The sequence below is a fragment of the Paramisgurnus dabryanus genome, chromosome 3, assembly GCF_030506205.2.
Source record: "Paramisgurnus dabryanus chromosome 3, PD_genome_1.1, whole genome shotgun sequence".
In the NCBI taxonomy this organism is placed as follows: Eukaryota; Metazoa; Chordata; class Actinopteri; order Cypriniformes; family Cobitidae; genus Paramisgurnus; species Paramisgurnus dabryanus.
In genome coordinates, this window is record NC_133339.1 from 14,768,438 (window position 1) to 14,786,797 (window position 18,360).

Sequence of the window (18,360 nt, forward strand, 5' to 3'; positions counted from 1 at the left end):
TTTTAAATTTTCTGCCATTTTTCACTCCCGCTAACTTCTGAGACATTGGCCGTATACGACAGACAACTGGGCAGCGACAACTACAGCAGAGGCGGAGGAGGTTGTTTGACGCACACAGAGGGATTATAAATTTTTTTTAAATACAGATAGAAGAGATTGAAATAGAGATACACTATTATGGAAAAATGTATCACGATAGTTAGCTGTATCAATATTTTTGCACAGCCCTAGAATCGGCCAATTGTTGTCTGTTTAAATCTGTATCGATCCAAAAAATCATATCAGTGCATCTCTAGGGGAAAGTAAACAAAAATCCATGAGATGATAACTTTCTGCATCTATAATAGATTCAGTAGAATTAGATTGAAACATCAGGTAAAGAGTTTTATCCAAATCAACCTTCAGTGGATTGAATGACAGTGATCTCCATGCAACGCTCTGCTAGAGTTAAACTACAAGAGGAGAAATTAAGAATAGAAATGACATCATGTGAAGTACATTAAAGATAACACAGTTTTAACTATTTACTGTCTTCATTTTAGATATGATGGAAGTGAAAGAGGAGAGTCAAGCTGAAGTGGATGAGAAACATCAGATTGTAAAAATAAACCATAATGTTTCACAGAAAGAAACTCTGAAGACAGAAGACATAAAGTGTGAAAATAGTTTCAGTGAAGATGAACGCCCTGAAGATCACAAGAGGACTCACATTGAGGAGAAACCTTACACATGTCAACAGTGTGGAAAGAGTTTCAGATATAAAAGTAAACTTGAGGCTCACGTGAGAATTCACACTGGAGAGAAACCACACGTGTGCCATGAGTGTGGAAACAGTTTTAGATCTGCAGGTAACCTTAAGGATCATTCAAGAATTCACACCGGAGAGAAACCATACACTTGTCAACAGTGTGGAAACTGTTTTACAGTTGAATCTAGCCTTAAGAATCACATGAGAATTCATACTGGAGAGAAACCATACTCGTGTCAACAGTGTGGAAAGAGTTTTACATCTTCAAGTGACCTTATGAGACATGTGAAAATTCACAGTGGAGAGAAACCACATGCGTGCCATGAGTGTGAAAAGAGATTTACATCTGCAGGTAACCTTAAGAAACATTTGAGAATTCATACTGGAGAAAAACCTTTCACATGTCAACAGTGTGGAAAGGGTTTCGGAGATAAAAGTAACCTTCAGACTCACATGAGAATTCACACTGGTGAGAAACCTTACACATGTCTTCAGTGTGGAAAGAGTTTCAGAAAAAAATCTACCCTTGAGATTCACATGATGCTTCACACTGGAGTAAAACCCTTCACATGTCCTCAGTGTGGAAAGAGTTTCACGACAAAAGCTATCCTTGAGACTCACATGAGACTTCACACTGGAGAGAAACCGTTTGCATGTCCTCATTGTGGAATGAGTTTTATGTGGGAAACAAGTCTCAGAAATCACCAGCGCTTACATTCTGAAGAAAAGACATTCAACTCTTCTGTGCAGTTATGAGTTTATTATGAATCAGAAGGTGCACACGAGTGGTCATGAGTGGATATGTAAAGTCTTAACTCTTTCCCCGCCATTGACAAGATATCTCGTCAATCAAGAGAAAACGCTTCCCCGCCAATGACGAGTATTTCCGTCTATCCACTAGGTGGCGCCCTTCCGCAACTTTTTAAAACCGGAAGTATTTCCCTATGGCAAGCAGCTGCATGTCCGTGTCTGTTTTAAAGATCGCTCTGAATGGGATCTCTATCAAAAGTCCGTCACAAAAATGGAATTATCTCTGCTTTTTTGCTCTAAATGTGGTGTTTTTGCAGAAACCTACCCATATTCAAAAGCTGATTACAAAAGAACTACTGAAGATAGGATGAAACGTTTTTTTTTTGTTTGAAAGCAGAGGGTCTGTTCTTTCATTTGATATATTGTGTGTATATATATTTGAAGAAGAACATTTTCTGGAAGGCATTAAACTTTTGTGAAAATCATGAAAAACACTGGCGCTGGCTGGCAACTTTTTTTTAAAAATGCTGGCGGAGAAAGTTAAGATAGGGCCACACCAAAAGATTTTTTAAATCTTATAAGATCAGAGACCACAAACATGATGAGAAAAAATACACTATATTGCCAAAATCAGGATTTCAACATGTTGAATATTTCTGAAAAATTCACACTCAAAAGAGAAGTTATGTGAAAACAGTTCTTATGTGTCAAGCATTACTTAATTACTGTATGTCTGTTTCATGGTCTTTTGGGGGTTTATATGACCCCAGACCCTCTTCAAATGGCTAAAAACATGCAGTGTTATTTTTTATTTGGATATTTCATGATGTTTATTTGGATGTTTCTATTTACATCAGATCATTTTACAAATGTTTTACTTGATTATTGATTAAATGTGAAGTGATATGCCCCCAGTAATAAGTTATTACTGTATGACCACTAAAATGATTGTCACATGCTTTGAATCTGTTCAGCACACAGAACACTATCTTAGCATTAATAGATGTGTTCAAAAATAGCAGTGAACTAATAAAAGTGAATAAAGTGATAAACATGTTTATTTAGTTATTTTAACACTGTTAAAAATGTCTGTAGAAATTACAGTATTATTGGCAGCGGTTGCCACTTACTTACTGTAGATTTAAATTTGTTATTTACTGGCAACAGTTTGTTCAAAGTTAAATAAACATTAAACATTAACAAGTCTTTTGTCTTTACAGAATAAAACTTTAAAAAAGAGCCTCATGCAAAGCATTCTGGGAGCCAAAATCTGAAGGAAAAAAAACAGAAAACTGTTGATGAGGATTTCTGGTTCCCAGAATGCTTTGCACGATGTTGTTATTTTAGTGGTATTTTGTAAGGATAAAGACTTGTTAATGTTCATTTAACTTTGAACAAACTGTTGCCAGTAAATAACATCAATATAAATATACAGTAAGTTACTGGCAAACAGCATTTTAAAGGAGAGCAAAGAAATAAATATTAAGCTTTAAAAACTATAATGAAACGGAAGAAATTTCTTAAGTTGCATAACCATTTGTGTTGATAATGGCTACAAATCTGTGACAAATGGAGTCAACCAATTTCTTGCACCTAGAAACAGATATTTCAGCTCAGGATTTACAGTTCCTGTCATTTTTTTTGTTTTTTTTAGAAGCTGAATTTTTAATGTCACCCCACAAGTTTTTAATGGGGTAGAGATCAGGGGATTGAGCTGGGCACTCCATTACCTCAATCATTTTAGTTTGGAACCAGTACGTAAACTCAATCAAAGCTTCAAAAACACAGAAAAAACGGGACCTTTAATACCAAGTGTAACAGCCCCTAGGATATTTTTCCTCGCGTTGATGAAAAATTAGTGTGTTCTATAGAAATAAGAACTTGTGTCGTATAGCTCCGGGTGACTGCTCACGGACAATATCATGGCTTCATGCTGAATGAGTGACTCCGGCTGGGGCTGCTGCCATAGCAGCAAGCAGGCTCCTGATGAAATCTGCCAAAGTTAAAATTTTTCAACTCTGGCGTCAGCCGCAAATTCGCGTAAAACGCAAAATGCACCATTCGCGCGTCAACGCGTTTTCACATTGACTTAACATTGAAATCACTCACGCTTGATGCCTGTATTGCGGCTGGTGTAAACGCAGCATTACAGTGGTTTTCGATCGACTTTAACGTCTAATATGAGGAGAATATGATGTTTAAAAAGCTTTTGATTGATGTAAAACGGAGATAGCTAACTTAATGTTAAGCGGCTAAATTGTGGTAAGATTCCTCAAAGTGAATGAAATGTTTTATTTGTCTCTTTTTACCTCCGAGACTACATTATTTTAGCGAAATATTTTATCTCTTTCTTCATTTAGTAACGATAACTTAAATATGTGTGGACACAAATTTTTGATTTGCGATAATTGACTTGACACATCTTATAAAGAGAATAGGCTATGTAAGTGAAAAGCTTTGGATATTTTATCTAAAAACCGATTGGCGACTAAATGCAGTGGTAAGATCTGTAAAGTGTTTATTTTTCTGTCAATAAATATCTGTTTTAAGTCCTCTATATATGTTTGTTGAAGTCATTATTTATATATTTTACAATGTTATCTATATACAATATTTGAAGCTTAAAATTAAGCTCCAGTTCATGTTCTCGGAACCATAAACACTGTTTATTAATTTTTTGTCTGATTATTTTTATTCAGGCATATCACAACATAGAGGTTGTTATTTATTTAGTTATGTACTTAAATTTAGCATTTTTTTGTGTGTATATTTATAACCTCTCTAAAAAAAAGGTTGTGTGCTTTGAAAGAGAAACTGAAAAGGAGAGTAAGGGTTGCATTAGGTAAAGGGGACATAGGGGGCCCCAATACATGCATTAGGCCCCCAAATCACTAAATCCGCCCCTGGTAGGGTATTTGATGATTTATTGCGATGTCAAACAGGAAGTTTTGAAGACGTGTAAGGCATATGACATAGAAAGAAGGATTTTAAGAATTACAAGCAGTAGGATGGAATTTACTAGAGCCAACTTTTTAAATGACAGTCCAAAATCAGGAAGATAAATGTATGCAGTTTTGAGATTTATTAAGAATAGTGGGTTATATAACAAGGCATAGAAGAGGTAAATCACACTCCACCACGGTAGGTGGCGGTATGCACCTTTAAAGTTGGTTCGCAACCCGACATTAAACCAAAAGAAGAAGAATGGTTTGAAGCTTCGTGAAGCAGTGCTTTGAAAGCGAGCATCACTAAAGTCTAAGTAAATCATCTTTAATGATTTAATTTGTTTGTCAGCAGGATTTATTAATACGATAACTGTTAGCAGTGAGGTGAAGTTTTCTTACCCGGACTCTCTGTTGGCTCTGGAGCAGTGCTGCTCGGACTGCGTCATTCATCTCCTGATTCATACACAGTTGTGTACTTTGAGGTAATGTCCAGCACATATAATACCAATATTATTCAATGTTTTTACCCATTTATTATGATGAATCGGTATACTTTGAAGAGGACACAAAACATAGAAGTTGTGCACTATTCAGACAACTTTAAAACTAACCGCGAACTGCATCTGTATTAATAATTTTTATTTAAGTTATTATTTACCTTAACGTTTAGTAACGGTAACGTTAGTGGAGAGCGGGGGACAAAGTAACGATTTTGGCTTTAGCTCTGTTATTAAAAAAATATTTAGGTAATATTAATTATTTTTTACACAATCAACACACACATCTCTGCTATAATGAACACTTAAAGTTTGTTTGTGGGACCTACCGTTATCTCACAATTACACTGAAAGTGACAGGAGTGCAAACGTTAACCCCATAGGTGATCATTGTAACAAACAAAAGGTTTGTTGTAACACCTGCTAGTAAATTTAGTTTAAACACATTTAATTCAATCAAATTCTGTCTATACTAAAGGTGGATATTGTTTATATATCTGCCTATAATAGATAGATATCCACACATTCAGTCATCCTTGATCTTTCATCTAACCATCCTTGTAATATGCATCAATAAATATAAATAGATTTTTTAAAGTGCTGCACAATTAAGACAAAAAAATGTTATTGCGAGTTATTTCCCCTGATATTTTATTAACAGTCATCATTTTGAATTGATGAATAGTATTTACATTGTTTTCATTTCATTATTATTGTATACCTAAGGCTTCATTGTGTGACAACTAACCCCGCTGTGTAAAAATGTTTTCAATCCCAGCTATCAGTTATTTTTCAAAATGGTGTTATGTTTCAATAATATAAGGTTGGATTGGTTGACTTACACACCCAACTAAAAAAAATTTAAAAAGATGAAGACCCAGGCTTTGGGTGTGTGCGAGGGGATGGCAGGACACTGGAGTAAACTGATAAATTATTTATTAAATGTGAATTAGTGGATAAAGTGTCAAAAGGTGCAAATAGTATAATAATAATAATGGTAAGAAAAAGACAACAACAAGAATAACAAAATAATAAAAAGGTTATTTACAATATATACAAGGATTGAACACACAACACAGAACCAAGGGATAAGGGACGAGATTGGTGCTTAAACAATCAAAGAAACAAAATAGAATAAAACTAATGATTTTAAGCCTTCAAAGCTAAATAAAAAAAGAAAAAAAAGTTACTCTGTGTATCCACGCCCTAACTAAACTGCACTAGCTAGCCAAAAAATCAGGAAAAACATACAAAGGTGGCACAAAAAAAGTGAGCAAAAAGTACACAATAACAAAGGGCAATTAATGTTATACAGTAGGATTTTATTATGAGCCGAGATGACTGATGCGCGTTTGAAATGGCGTCCTTATAAAACTGTTGGAGAGTGGTGGAGTTGATGTGATATCATTTATATAGTGGAATGATTGGCATCTCGATGGACCAACTGGAAAACTGAGTGGATCTGGAGAGAAACAGCGGAGAGAGAGAGAGAGAGAGAAAGAAATGAAACACAACAAAGACAATGCCTCCAAAACACTCTTTGTTCATCTTAACCAAAACACATCAAAACCTTTCACAAATTCACAGGAGATCGGACTGTAAGAGATAAAGACCAAAAGCACAGATTACTCGGCCCTGCAGAAATATCTAAAGTAGCTGTGTTCTACTTTTCCTCCGGATAAAAGTGCCCAGTTCTTAAAAGTTGTATAAATTCTGGCCTCTGTACAATGTATATAGCTGCAGATTTAAATCAGTTCATCTATTGGGAAAGAGGAGATGCATAAAGTGATTATTTGTGATTGATTGGTGTTAATAGGAGTGTCACACTCAAAATATACTCTTTGAATTGAAGCAACAGATAATATAGCCACATAAGATCATGTATGGTTATTTAAAGCACTCGACTTTATGATGTTATAACTCAAATGTAGTTTACAAAAATCACTCTTATGCTGCAAACGGGCGTAACACAGGATCATGGGCCCTATGCTAGAAACTGTGCGGGGCCCCCTATGTTACTAACATTCATCAGCAAATGTCTGTGCAAAAATTTAACAGTTGTTTTGATCAGACTTTTAACTCTGTGCTTTTATCTTTTGAACTTCCTAGCATTGAGGAAGTAATCAATACTATCAATAAAAGTAAACCTACCACCTGCTCATTAGATCCTATCCCTACGCATTTGGTTAAAGCCTGTTTGCCTTCTTTATCTTCTTTAATCACTGAAATCATACACTCTTCACTTATTTCTGGAGTAGTCCCGTCTCACTTGAAAACTGCTGTGATAATTCCACTACTTAAAAAACCGGGGGCCGATTCAAGTAATTTTGATAATTTTCGACCCATCTCAACTCTTTTTCATTTCTTTCTAAGATATTGGAAAGGTCTGTTGCAGTTCAAGTCCGGAATCATCTATCACATAATGGTCTGTATGAGCAATTTCAATCCGGGTTTCGTCCTTATCATAGTGTTGAGTCTGCACTTGTTAAGATTTCTAATGATCTACTGCTGGCTGCTGACTCTGGTCTCTTAACTATACTAATTCTGCTTGATTTAAGTGCAGCATTTGATACTATCTCTCACAACAGTATGTTAGACTGGAATCTGTTGGAATTGCTGGAACCGCTCTAACTTGGTTTCAATCATACTTTTCTGGTCGTACTCAATTTGTACAGTTGAAACGGTTTAAATCAAAACCCTCATATGTTAATTCTGGTGTCCCGCAGGGCTCAGTTTTAGGTCCCCTTTTATTTATCTTTTACCCCTTGGTAATATTTTTAGGAAATTTGGTATTCAGTTTCATCTGTATGCTGACGATACTCAACTCTGTGTCTTCTAAACCTTCTGCTAATTTCCCTCCAACTATTCTATCAGATTGTTTGGCAGAAATTAAAGATTGGTTTACTTTAAATTTTCTTAAACTTAACTCCAATAAAACGGAAATTCTTTTAGTTGGTTCAAAAAATAATCTGATGAAATCTACCTGTTCATCTGTGAATATTGATAACTTACCAGTCACTGTATCTAAACAAGTTAAAAGTCTGGGGGTTATTTTTGATGGTACTCTTTCATTTGAAGCACACATAAATAGTGTCGTTCGCTCTGCTTATTTTCATTTACGTAATATTAATCGTCTACGTCCAGCTCTTTCAGTTAAAAGCACAGCGATTCTTGTCCATGCCTTAGTTACATCTCGTATTGATTTTTGTAATAGTCTCTTGTATGGTTTGCCTTCAAAATTACTTAACAAATTACAATTAGTTCAGAATTCAGCTGCTCGAATCATTAGCAGAACTCCCCTAGCTGAACATATCACACCTATACTACAAGACTTGCACTGGCTCCCGGTAAAATATCGTATTCAGTTTAAAATTCTTCTTTTTACTTATAAAGCACTTAATAACCTTGCTCCGACATACTTATCTGACCTTCTTCATATTTATACACCTTCACGGACTCTAAGATCATCATCGTCACTTACACTCGCTCTCCCTAGAACTATGTTATGTTTTTTTTAAAGCAGTTTTACAAAGATCGTGCCTTACTCTTGTCTCTCATTATTCTACATCTATGAATATATCTATAAACATGCAGTCAGACTTAATACTATTTAATAGAAATCAGATTATTAATGTGACAGTTATTGTTTGAAGTAGCTCTGTATCTCTTCTCTAGACGTACACTTTTCACATGCAAATCTTTGTCGTGTTTCTTCTCAAATGCGTTAGTACTGTTTTATAAGAGCATGGCTAATAAAGCCCTTTGCAGTAGTATAGGCTAAGATATCTGCGCTTTCATACTAAACTCATTGACTTTAATGCGTGCGCAAGAGAGAGAGAGCGCGAGTACGCGGCTCACTATGCAGACACGTGCGCCAGCAAGACAGACACGCAAAGGGAAAGTATACCCCGCCACCTTTAACTCTACGTACTCCGCGGGACACATGCGTCCTTTCCATATGGATCATGGATCAACAGAAATTCGTCACTTAACTTTCAAAAGTACATCCGAATCGATACGGAAGGTGCTGTATCGATGCGTGCATCGTCAGACGTCCATGGCGATGTATCGATATTTTGAACACTCCCGCCTTCCCTTTGACCCCGATTGGCCCTGACCTGACCCTGACTGTATTAAACATACTAATCAAACTGATGATGTCAGTGACATTACCCAATAAGAGGTAGAATAGCTCTATGCGGGTGGGAATGGTTTTTATGAAGGAATGCTAATTTGATTCAAAACGGGACGCGCTTATTCCCAAATTCAGAAATGTTTGTGAAATTGTAGCTTATGTGGAAGCTACTGCACTACTTGGTCAAAAAAAGAGTTTAGCTACTGAAAAGCTATTTGATTCAGTGAACTAGTGAAGCTACCACCAAAATTCTGAAAAATTTAGTTAAACTAGTAGCTCCGCTAATTGTAGAGACGCTATTGCCCAACACTGTAACGTGGATATATGACAATCTCAAATGTGTTTTGTTACTGTGGTTTATCAATACAAATTACTTACTGTCTTTATTTTAGATATGATGGAAGTGAAAGAGGAGAGTCAAGCTGAAGTGGATGAGAAACATCAGATTCTAAAAATAAACCATAATGTTTCACAGAAAGAAACTCTGAAGACAGAAGACATAAAGTGTGAAAATAGTCTCAGAGAAGATGAATGCCCTGCAGATCACAAGAGGACTCACAGTGAGAATAAACCTTTCACATGTCAACAGTGTGGAAAGAGTTTCACCTTTCAATCGAACCTTAACCGGCACAAGAAAACTCACAAGGGGGAAAAGCCACATGCATGCCAGCATTGTGACAAGAGGTTCCCAGATAGAAGTCAACTTAAGAGACACATCAGGTCTCACACTGGAGAGAAACCTTACACATGTCAACAGTGTGGAATAAGTTTCACCTTTCAGTCGAACCTTGACCGGCACAAGAAAACTCACAGTGGGGAAAACCCACATGCATGCCATCATTGTTACAAGAGGTTCCCAGATAGAAGTCAACTTAAGGAACACATGATAACTCACACTGGAGAGAAACCTTACACATGTCAACAGTGTGGAAAGAGTTTCAACTTTCAATCGAACCTTAGCCGGCACAAGAAAACCCACAGTGGGGAAAAGCCACACGCGTGCCAGCATTGTGACAAGAGTTTCCCAGATAAAAGTCAACTTAAGATACACATTAGAGTTCACACTGGGGAGAGACCTTACACTTGTCATCAATGTGGAAAGAGTTACACAAGTGAAGACACTCTTAAGAGACACATGACACTCCACACCGGAGAAAAAACGGTCACTTGCCAACAATGTGGAAAGAGTTTCACCTCTCAATTGAGCCTTAGCCAGCACATGAAAACTCACAGTGGGGAAAACCCACACGCATGCCATCACTGTGACAAGAGTTTCCCAGATAGAAGTCAACTTAAGATACACATTAGAGTTCACACTGGAGAGAAACCATTCACGTGTCAGTTGTGTGAAAGGAGTTTCATCTTTCAATCAGCCTTTATTCGGCACAAGGAAACTCACAGGGGGGGGAAAACTTACACTTGTCATCTGTGTGGAAAGAGTTTGAGAACAAAATCTCACGTTAAAGCACACATGAGGATTCACACCGGAGAAAAAGCATTTACGTGCCATGAGTGTGGAAAAAGTTTCACCTTTCAATCAAACCTAAGCCGGCACAAAAAAAGTCACACTGGGGAGTCACACGCATGCCATCATTGTGACAAGAGTTTCCCAGATAAAAGTCGACTTAAGTCACACATGAAAACTCACACTGGAGAGAAACCTTTCACTTGTCATCTTTGTGGAAAGAGTTTCAGAGTTGAAAGTAACCTTAAGATACACACAAGAATTCACACTGGAGAGAAACCGTTTACTTGCCATGAGTGTGGAAAATGTTTCAGAAGTAAGAGTTGCCTTACAGCACACATGACAATTCACAAAGGAGAAAAACCTCATGTGTGTCAACAGTGTGGAAAGAGTTTCAGTACAAAGCATCTCCTTAAGAGACACATGATAACTCACAGTGAAAAGAAACCTCACGCATGTCTTCAGTGTGAAAAGAGTTTCATTAAAAAAAGTGGGCTTGAAACTCACATAAGAAGTCACACTGGAGAGAAACCTTACATGTGTCTTCAGTGTGAAAAGAGTTTCAGGAATAAAACTGGGCTTGAAACTCACATAAGAACTCACACTGGAGAGAAACCTTACATGTGTCTTCAGTGTAAAAAGAGTTTCGGTGCCCTGAGCAACCTTAATAGACACATGATAACCCACAGTGAAAAGAAACCTCACGCATGTCTTCAGTGTGAAAAGAGTTTTGGTTATAAACGTGGACTTGAGATTCACATGAGAAGTCACACTGGAGAGAAACCTTACATATGCTCTCAGTGTGAAAAGAGTTTTTCAAGCAAAAGGTGTCTTCAGTCACACGTGACAATTCACTCTGGAGAGAAACCGCTCACTTGTCATCACTGTGCAAAGAGTTTTAGACATAAATGTAAATTTAACACACACATGAGGATTCACACTGGAGAGACCATTAACCATCAGTGTGGAGAGAGTTTCACCTCTTGATCATCCCTTATCTGGCACATGAAAGCTCACTGGGGGGAAATATGGAGTGAATTTATGCCATAATCGAACAAATTCGTGTTTTTCCGAGAGACTACTATAAAATGTCAGATAGCAAAATCATTTGTTCAAATCTGTGAAAAATCAAGCTGAGAGAATAAATAAACTATTTTATTGATCATTATTCAGCCTTATGTACCCTCTCGATCCCTGCGCTCTGCCACCCAGCGACGGCTTGTGGTGCCATCTCAAAAAGGGAAAAAACACTAGCGCGTACCTTCTCAGGAGCTGTTCCACAAGTGTGGAATTATCTGCTGGTCGTGACACGATCTTCTGACTCTGTAGCTGTCTTTAAGAATCGGCTAAAAACCCATCTACTTCCTAATAAAGGACTTACTATCTTTCTCTATTTTTTCGTTCTCTTTATCTGTACATTCCTAAAAAAATACCAACCAACCCTAGGCTATCTATACTGTGTTGGACTTGATGAGACTATTTCCAGTGCACTTCTGTATTGCTGTTGCTATAATTGCTTCTATTGTTTACCTCATTTTTAAGTCGCTTTGGACAAAATGACTAAATGTAAATGTATTCATAAATGTAAAGAAATCACAGTAGCCACAAATTTACTGTTTTACTACAGTAGCCAAGATATTTGTAGTAATACTATATTTAACACTATTACAACCTTTTATTACAGTAACCTTGATTGTAAAATCATTGTCTAACTAAAGTAGGGTAAATACAATCAGTCTGCCAAAACATGACTACTGTAACATTACTAAAATAAAACCACAAGATTAATTTTTATAAGATTGTTTGTATTGTCCGCTTTCTGTACGTGACTCCCTATCATTCATTTCATGAGATCCAGTCATTCAGTGATCACTCTCTCTCAAAACAGTTACTCGTTTAGTGAAGGGCGTATTCATTCAGAACAATGAGCCAATCATATGCTCTCTCACAGCTTTTACTCAAACGCCATTGGCTCGTGCTTTTGTCAATCTTTAAAGTCAGGAAGAAGCCCAGTGGGCGCGTTTTTGCTTTGTACCACAAAATACAGGAATAAAAAATAATGCAGCATGTCACTTTTTCTGAGTGCCTAATTGCGGATGGAAACATTTTCTTTACGAATTCGCCTAAAGAAATGTGCATAATTTTAAGTTGCTAAAAAGGAAGACAGATAACTAACGTTAAAGGCGCTCTAAGTGAATTGAAGCGTTTTAGACCATAAAACATTTTTTGTTACATATCGGAAACATCTCCTCATTATCTGCTTGCTGCCTGTCCGCTGATCAAACTGTAAAAAAACGCGATCTCCGTAGACAGCCCACATTGTAAAAAAATTCCGTAGAAATTGCAGCTGGGTTGCCGGTAATTTACCGTAGATTTAAATGTATGTTTTAAACTGGCAACATTTTGTTCGACGTTAAATGAACATTAAACATTTACAAGTCTTTGTCTTTATAGAGTAAAACTAAAAAAACAGCATCAAGCAAAACATTCTGGGAAACAAAATCTGAAGCAAAAAACAGAAAAAGGTTGATGATGACTTCTGGTTCCCAGAATGCTTTGCATGAGGCTGTTATTGTATAGTTTTATTCTGTAAAGATAAATACTTGTTAATATTTAAAATTGATTGAACTTTGAACAAATTCTTGCCAGTAAATTACATAAATGTAAATCGACGGTAAATTACCGGCAACCCAGCTGCAATAACATTGGAATTTCTACGGAATTTTTTTACAGTGCAGGCTTCACAAACGGCAGTATCAACAAGTGGCCAAACCTAGCATCACAAAACAAAACAAAGTATTCCAGCCAATAAATGACAAAAAGGATTTGGGGGTGGGGGTTGGGGTTGGACGCGTTCATGAAAGCACGGAAGGGAGGGGGAGGAGTTAGCTACGCTCCGTCTGTTTGAAAACAGTTTCAAACGTCAACAATAACTAATGTCTCGCAGATTCGCTTAGAGAGCCTTTAACCTGATAAGGAACACTGTGCCGTACACGGCACACCCCCTCCCTTGCACGTGAGGCTGCATTACGTCATTGTAACTTTGAAGCATTAAATCTTCAAAATATACGGTCATGCGGCACATCGTTGTAAAGCTTAGACTTTCGGGATTCCAATAAGTGCACACAGAAAGCATAATATGATTTTTAGCAGTCATAAAACTGTAATCTAGTTGTTAGTTACCTGAACCGGGCGGCGCCGATTTAGGATATTTACTTACCTTCAAAATCTTTCCTTTATCCGCTTCGGTGAAATTGTCCAAAACAAATTGTTCATAAATCCCCAAAAGTCCAAGGAAATGGAATATCCAAGCCTTTTAATCCAAAACGATTTGTTCATCTCACAATCTTGAAGTTTCTGACCGAATTACGATATAAATAGTGTATACAATAAGTTCACTAACAGACATTCGTTCGAATCTCACTTTTCATTCACGATTTATAATGAATATATTCGGATGTCATGTTTATTGTGCAACGTCTGAGGAACAAATGCGCCCCCTTGTGGATTTTCAGCCGTTCCATAAGAGGCTACGTTACATATAAATAATGTACCCTTACGAAAATTAACCATGGTTTTATTGTGGTAAAAGTGTAGTAACCATGTTTTTTTTGTGTATTGATTACTATCAGCAAAACCATGGTTTTACTACACGGTTTAAATATGGTTTTTGAAAACCATGGTTGTCAAAATTATGACTATTTTGTGGTTACCATGGTTTTACTACAGTAAACATGTTTTTTTGTTTTAACTGCAGTAAAACCATGGTTAATTTTTGTAAGGGCAATTCAGTCAGAAAAATAAATAAATATGCAAAGGGATACAAACTATTTATTGTGTAAAATATTCAAAAACTATGAAGTAATCTTGAATCATTCATAAACCATTAATGCCAGAACAGTATGTTGTTGCGATTCAATATGTAAATAACACAGAAAACACGCAACAGAGAGCGAGAGTGATATGTATTTAATTTATATAAGGCAAACAGCTAATTTTATTATATTATGGTGTAAGCCTTTTCCATAAAAGCTTTAAAAGTGTAACATAACTGCACCAAATCAACAGATGAGCACCATTAAAACCAAATACCTTCCACAGATCAATAGACAGCATTTTACATTGCGTTTATGCAAGTTATTTATAATTAACTTTATTGTAAGTGTATTAGCGTCCCCCATCAGTACAAATATAAAAGCACATGATTAGTTTGGTCTAACTTGTCATATTTTTACAGAATGGGCTTTATATGTATTACTGATGTGATATTTAACTGACCTTGTAAAATGGATTATAATAAATAAAATATGTGGCCTGAAATGATGACTCAGAAAAAGTTAAACATTAGGATCAGTTTATTGACTAACCATATAGCCAAACTCATGGTCTAACACTTAAAACAAATTATTTGAAATGTAATATTCTCTTAGAGAAGTGTAATTAAAACAGAAACTAAAAAGTAGAAATTAATATACAAGAGATAAAGGTGACAAAAAACAAAAACAACATTAGGATCAGTTTATTGATCGCATAGTTACATTCCAAAAACAAATTCTCAGTTAAGTGCAAAATATTCTAAAAGGTGTGCAATAAAAACGTCTAGGGGCGGTTTCCCGGACAGGGATTAGACTAGTACTAGACTAAAATAAATGTAAGAGCTGCCCAAACTGAAAACAACTTGCACTGACATATCTTAAAATACATCAGTGCCCTTTGGTTTGCCTCAAAATGCACACAAGTAATGTTTTTAGTAAGGCATGTTTGTAAAAACTAGTTATATTTTCTAATTAAGCTAAGGTCTAGTCCTGCTTAAACTAATCCCTGTCTGGGAAACCACCCCCTAGTTTCAAATTAGATTACTTTTCCTCCAGCCTCATAAAAACGATGTGTCGATTCCACAAAATCCCTCGCAGTCATCACAGGACTAAAACCCTGCAACACGCATCTTTGTCCTCTACCTCTGTAGCCTGCTCCATGATTCTTGTACATGGTGGCACACTGGAGGCATCTGGATATTGAGTAAGGAATCGTGTACAGGGTTCTGTAGGTCTCATTAAATGCTTTCCAGTTCACCACACCTGATAAAAGTATAAAAAAACTGATCTCATTCACAAGCAACTGCATTTAGAGCAACAATGTACTGACTAGGGCTGCACGATTAATCGAAAAAGAATCACGATCTCCATTCATACAGGTATGCGATCTTCATTTTAAATGACGGCGATTCACTTGCATATACAGTATTTCCCTGTATTCAGATTCTGCGTTTACGTGTTCACGTATTTAGATTCATAGGTGTCATTTACACTGGGGACATGTCCCCACCACTTTTTGAAATGGCTGATTTTGTCCCCACCACTTTTTTAAAGCATTTGGTTAAAATGTTCTGAAAAATCAAGCAATACCTGTGCGACATACACTGCAAAAATGACTTTCCTACTTTTTCTACTTTTGTCTTGTTTTCAGTAGAAATATCTAAAAATTCTTAAATTAAGATGCTTTTTCTTGATGAGCAAAATGACCCAAGAAAATAAGTCTAGTTTTAGACCAAAAATATGAAATTTAAGTGATTTTGTGCATAAAACAAGCCAAAAAAAATCTGCCAATGGGTTAAGCAAAAAATCTTGAACCTTTTTCTAAAAAAAACACTAAATTCAAGAAAAATTCAAACCCATTGGCAGATTTTATTTTGGCTTGTTTTATGCACAAAATCACTTAAATTTCAAATTCACTTAAATTGTATGTTTGGTCTAAAAACTAGACTTATTTTCTTAGGTCATTTTGCACATCAAGAGAAAGCATCTTAATTTAAGAATTTTTAGATATTTCTACTGAAAAAGTAGGAAAGTCATTTTTGCAGTGCACACTGCAAAAAATGATTTTCAAGAAAAAAAAATTCTTAGTATTTTTGTCTTGCTTTCAGTAAAAATATCTAAAAAATTATTAAATTAAGATAAATTAAGTCTAGTTTTTAGACCTAAAATATCAAATTTAAGTGATTTTGAGCATAAAACAAGCAAAAAAAATCTGCCAATGGGGTAAGCAAATTATTCCTGAATTTAGTGTTTAATAAAAATTTCAAGATTATTTTGCTTACTCCATTGGCAGATTTTTTTGCTTGTTTAATGCACAAAATCACTTAAATTTGATATTTTTGGTCTAAAAACTAGACTTATTTTCTTGGGTCGTTTTGCTCATTAAAAAACTACATCTTGATTTAAAAATGTTTAGATATTTTTACTGAAAACAAGACAAAAATACGAATTTTTTTTCTTGAAAATCATTTTCTGCAGTGTATGTCTGGTTTTGTGGTCCAGGGTCACATAAGTTGCGTTGTGTGCTTATGGTGTGTTTTTGCCCATTTTTATGGGTCATTATTCAATATTTTTCCCGTCCTGCTGTAATGTTTTTTCATCTGATCTTTTGTCCCCACCACTTTTCAACACAAATTGACGCCCCTGTTTAGATTACAATCCAAGAATATCAGTCAAACTTGCTAACACACACTCATACAGGGTAAAACCTAACACTATTCATTCACCAATCAGACCCGATCGTTTCTCTCCTCTCTCTCATCTCATTTGCGGCGTTCCGCTGTCACTCGCGTGACGTATGACAAGGCGGCAGACCTAAACACAGTCGTGTACTTGGTGGATTTGGAGCGGCAATTTTCACCAAAAAGAGAGGATTAACGAGCGTCATTGTGGAAAATCCTGGTGGCGACGGAGAAACTGAAGATGCAACAACAATGGTTCCGAAAGAAGGCAAGGAAATTATTTACCTCAGGACCTACCTTAATCGGAAGGCTGGAACCTCCGGAGGGCGCATATGCAGGCTGTATACGTCATCAAGCCTGGTTCATTTGAGTTAACGGAGCATTACATTCGCAAGTCATAAACATACTTCAACAATTTATTATTAACTAAAAATATTAGTCATCTTTATAACGTTAATTGTTAATATTCTGAAATTATGATGCGCAGTTTAGAAATGCGACCTCCATAGATGCTACAGCCTTCACATTGAGAAACGGCCTCTGTGCGTTCCCCATTAGAAAGGGTTTTTAGCATGAGGGGAACATTGTTACATGAATTGTTACATGAACTCAAAATGTTGATCGTTTAGTCTTTTAAAGGTTTAACGTTAGTGTTTTTAAAGTTTTAAGGTTGGCCAGTTTGATAGTACAAAAAGCACAGGTGCAATTTAACAGCTAACGTTAAATTTTTTTAAATTAATCTAAATTTTAAGGGGTCTAAAATAAGAGAGACTTTTAAGAAACGTTATTATAACTGAAAGTCCTGTAGCACGTTTTTTTTTTGTTAAGTGCATAATAAATGTTTTTGTAAAAAAAAAAAAAGAGAATCGGGTGAGAGAATCGGGATCTCAATTCCCATGGAAAAAATCGTGATTCACATTTTAGCTTGAATCGTGCAGCCCTAGTACTGACCAATGTTATATGTTAATTGTGAAAGAAACACACACAGCCGTTTTTACCTAACAATGATATCAAGTAAGATGGTTAATAAGACACTAATAAAACCTACTGTCCAGCCACCGAAAAATTTGCCAGAAACACAAAATTCCTTGCACACAATGTTGTTAAAGCAACTGCATGTAAGCGCAAGGTTGCGGATTGCAAAATCGCCATCATGAACCAAAACTTCCAGAAAGATTGCTCGAAGAACTAGCAGAGGAAGCTGTAGGGCAGGGTTACCCAAATCTTACCCTGGAGGGCCGGAGCACTACAGAGTTTAGGTCCAACCCTAACCAAACTTACCTACCTGTGATTTTCTAGTGATCATGAAGACCTTGATTAGCTT

The 18,360-nt window shown here is 36.2% G+C and overlaps 2 protein-coding genes across 2 annotated transcripts; both read left to right on the top strand.

The window, feature by feature from the left end:
* Nucleotides 1-545: 545 nt before the first annotated feature.
* Nucleotides 546-3,987, top strand: LOC141281912 (uncharacterized). Its single transcript, XM_073813828.1, has one exon. The coding sequence runs from the start codon at nucleotides 548-550 to the stop codon at nucleotides 1,502-1,504; it is 957 nt and encodes a 318-aa protein (XP_073669929.1). The 5' UTR covers nucleotides 546-547; the 3' UTR covers nucleotides 1,505-3,987.
* Nucleotides 3,988-9,402: 5,415 nt separating this feature from the next.
* Nucleotides 9,403-12,419, top strand: LOC135768470 (uncharacterized). Its single transcript, XM_065277694.2, has one exon. It carries the CDS (start codon nucleotides 9,413-9,415, stop codon nucleotides 11,525-11,527), a length of 2,115 nt encoding a protein of 704 aa, XP_065133766.2. The 5' UTR covers nucleotides 9,403-9,412; the 3' UTR covers nucleotides 11,528-12,419.
* Nucleotides 12,420-18,360: the final 5,941 nt, after the last annotated feature.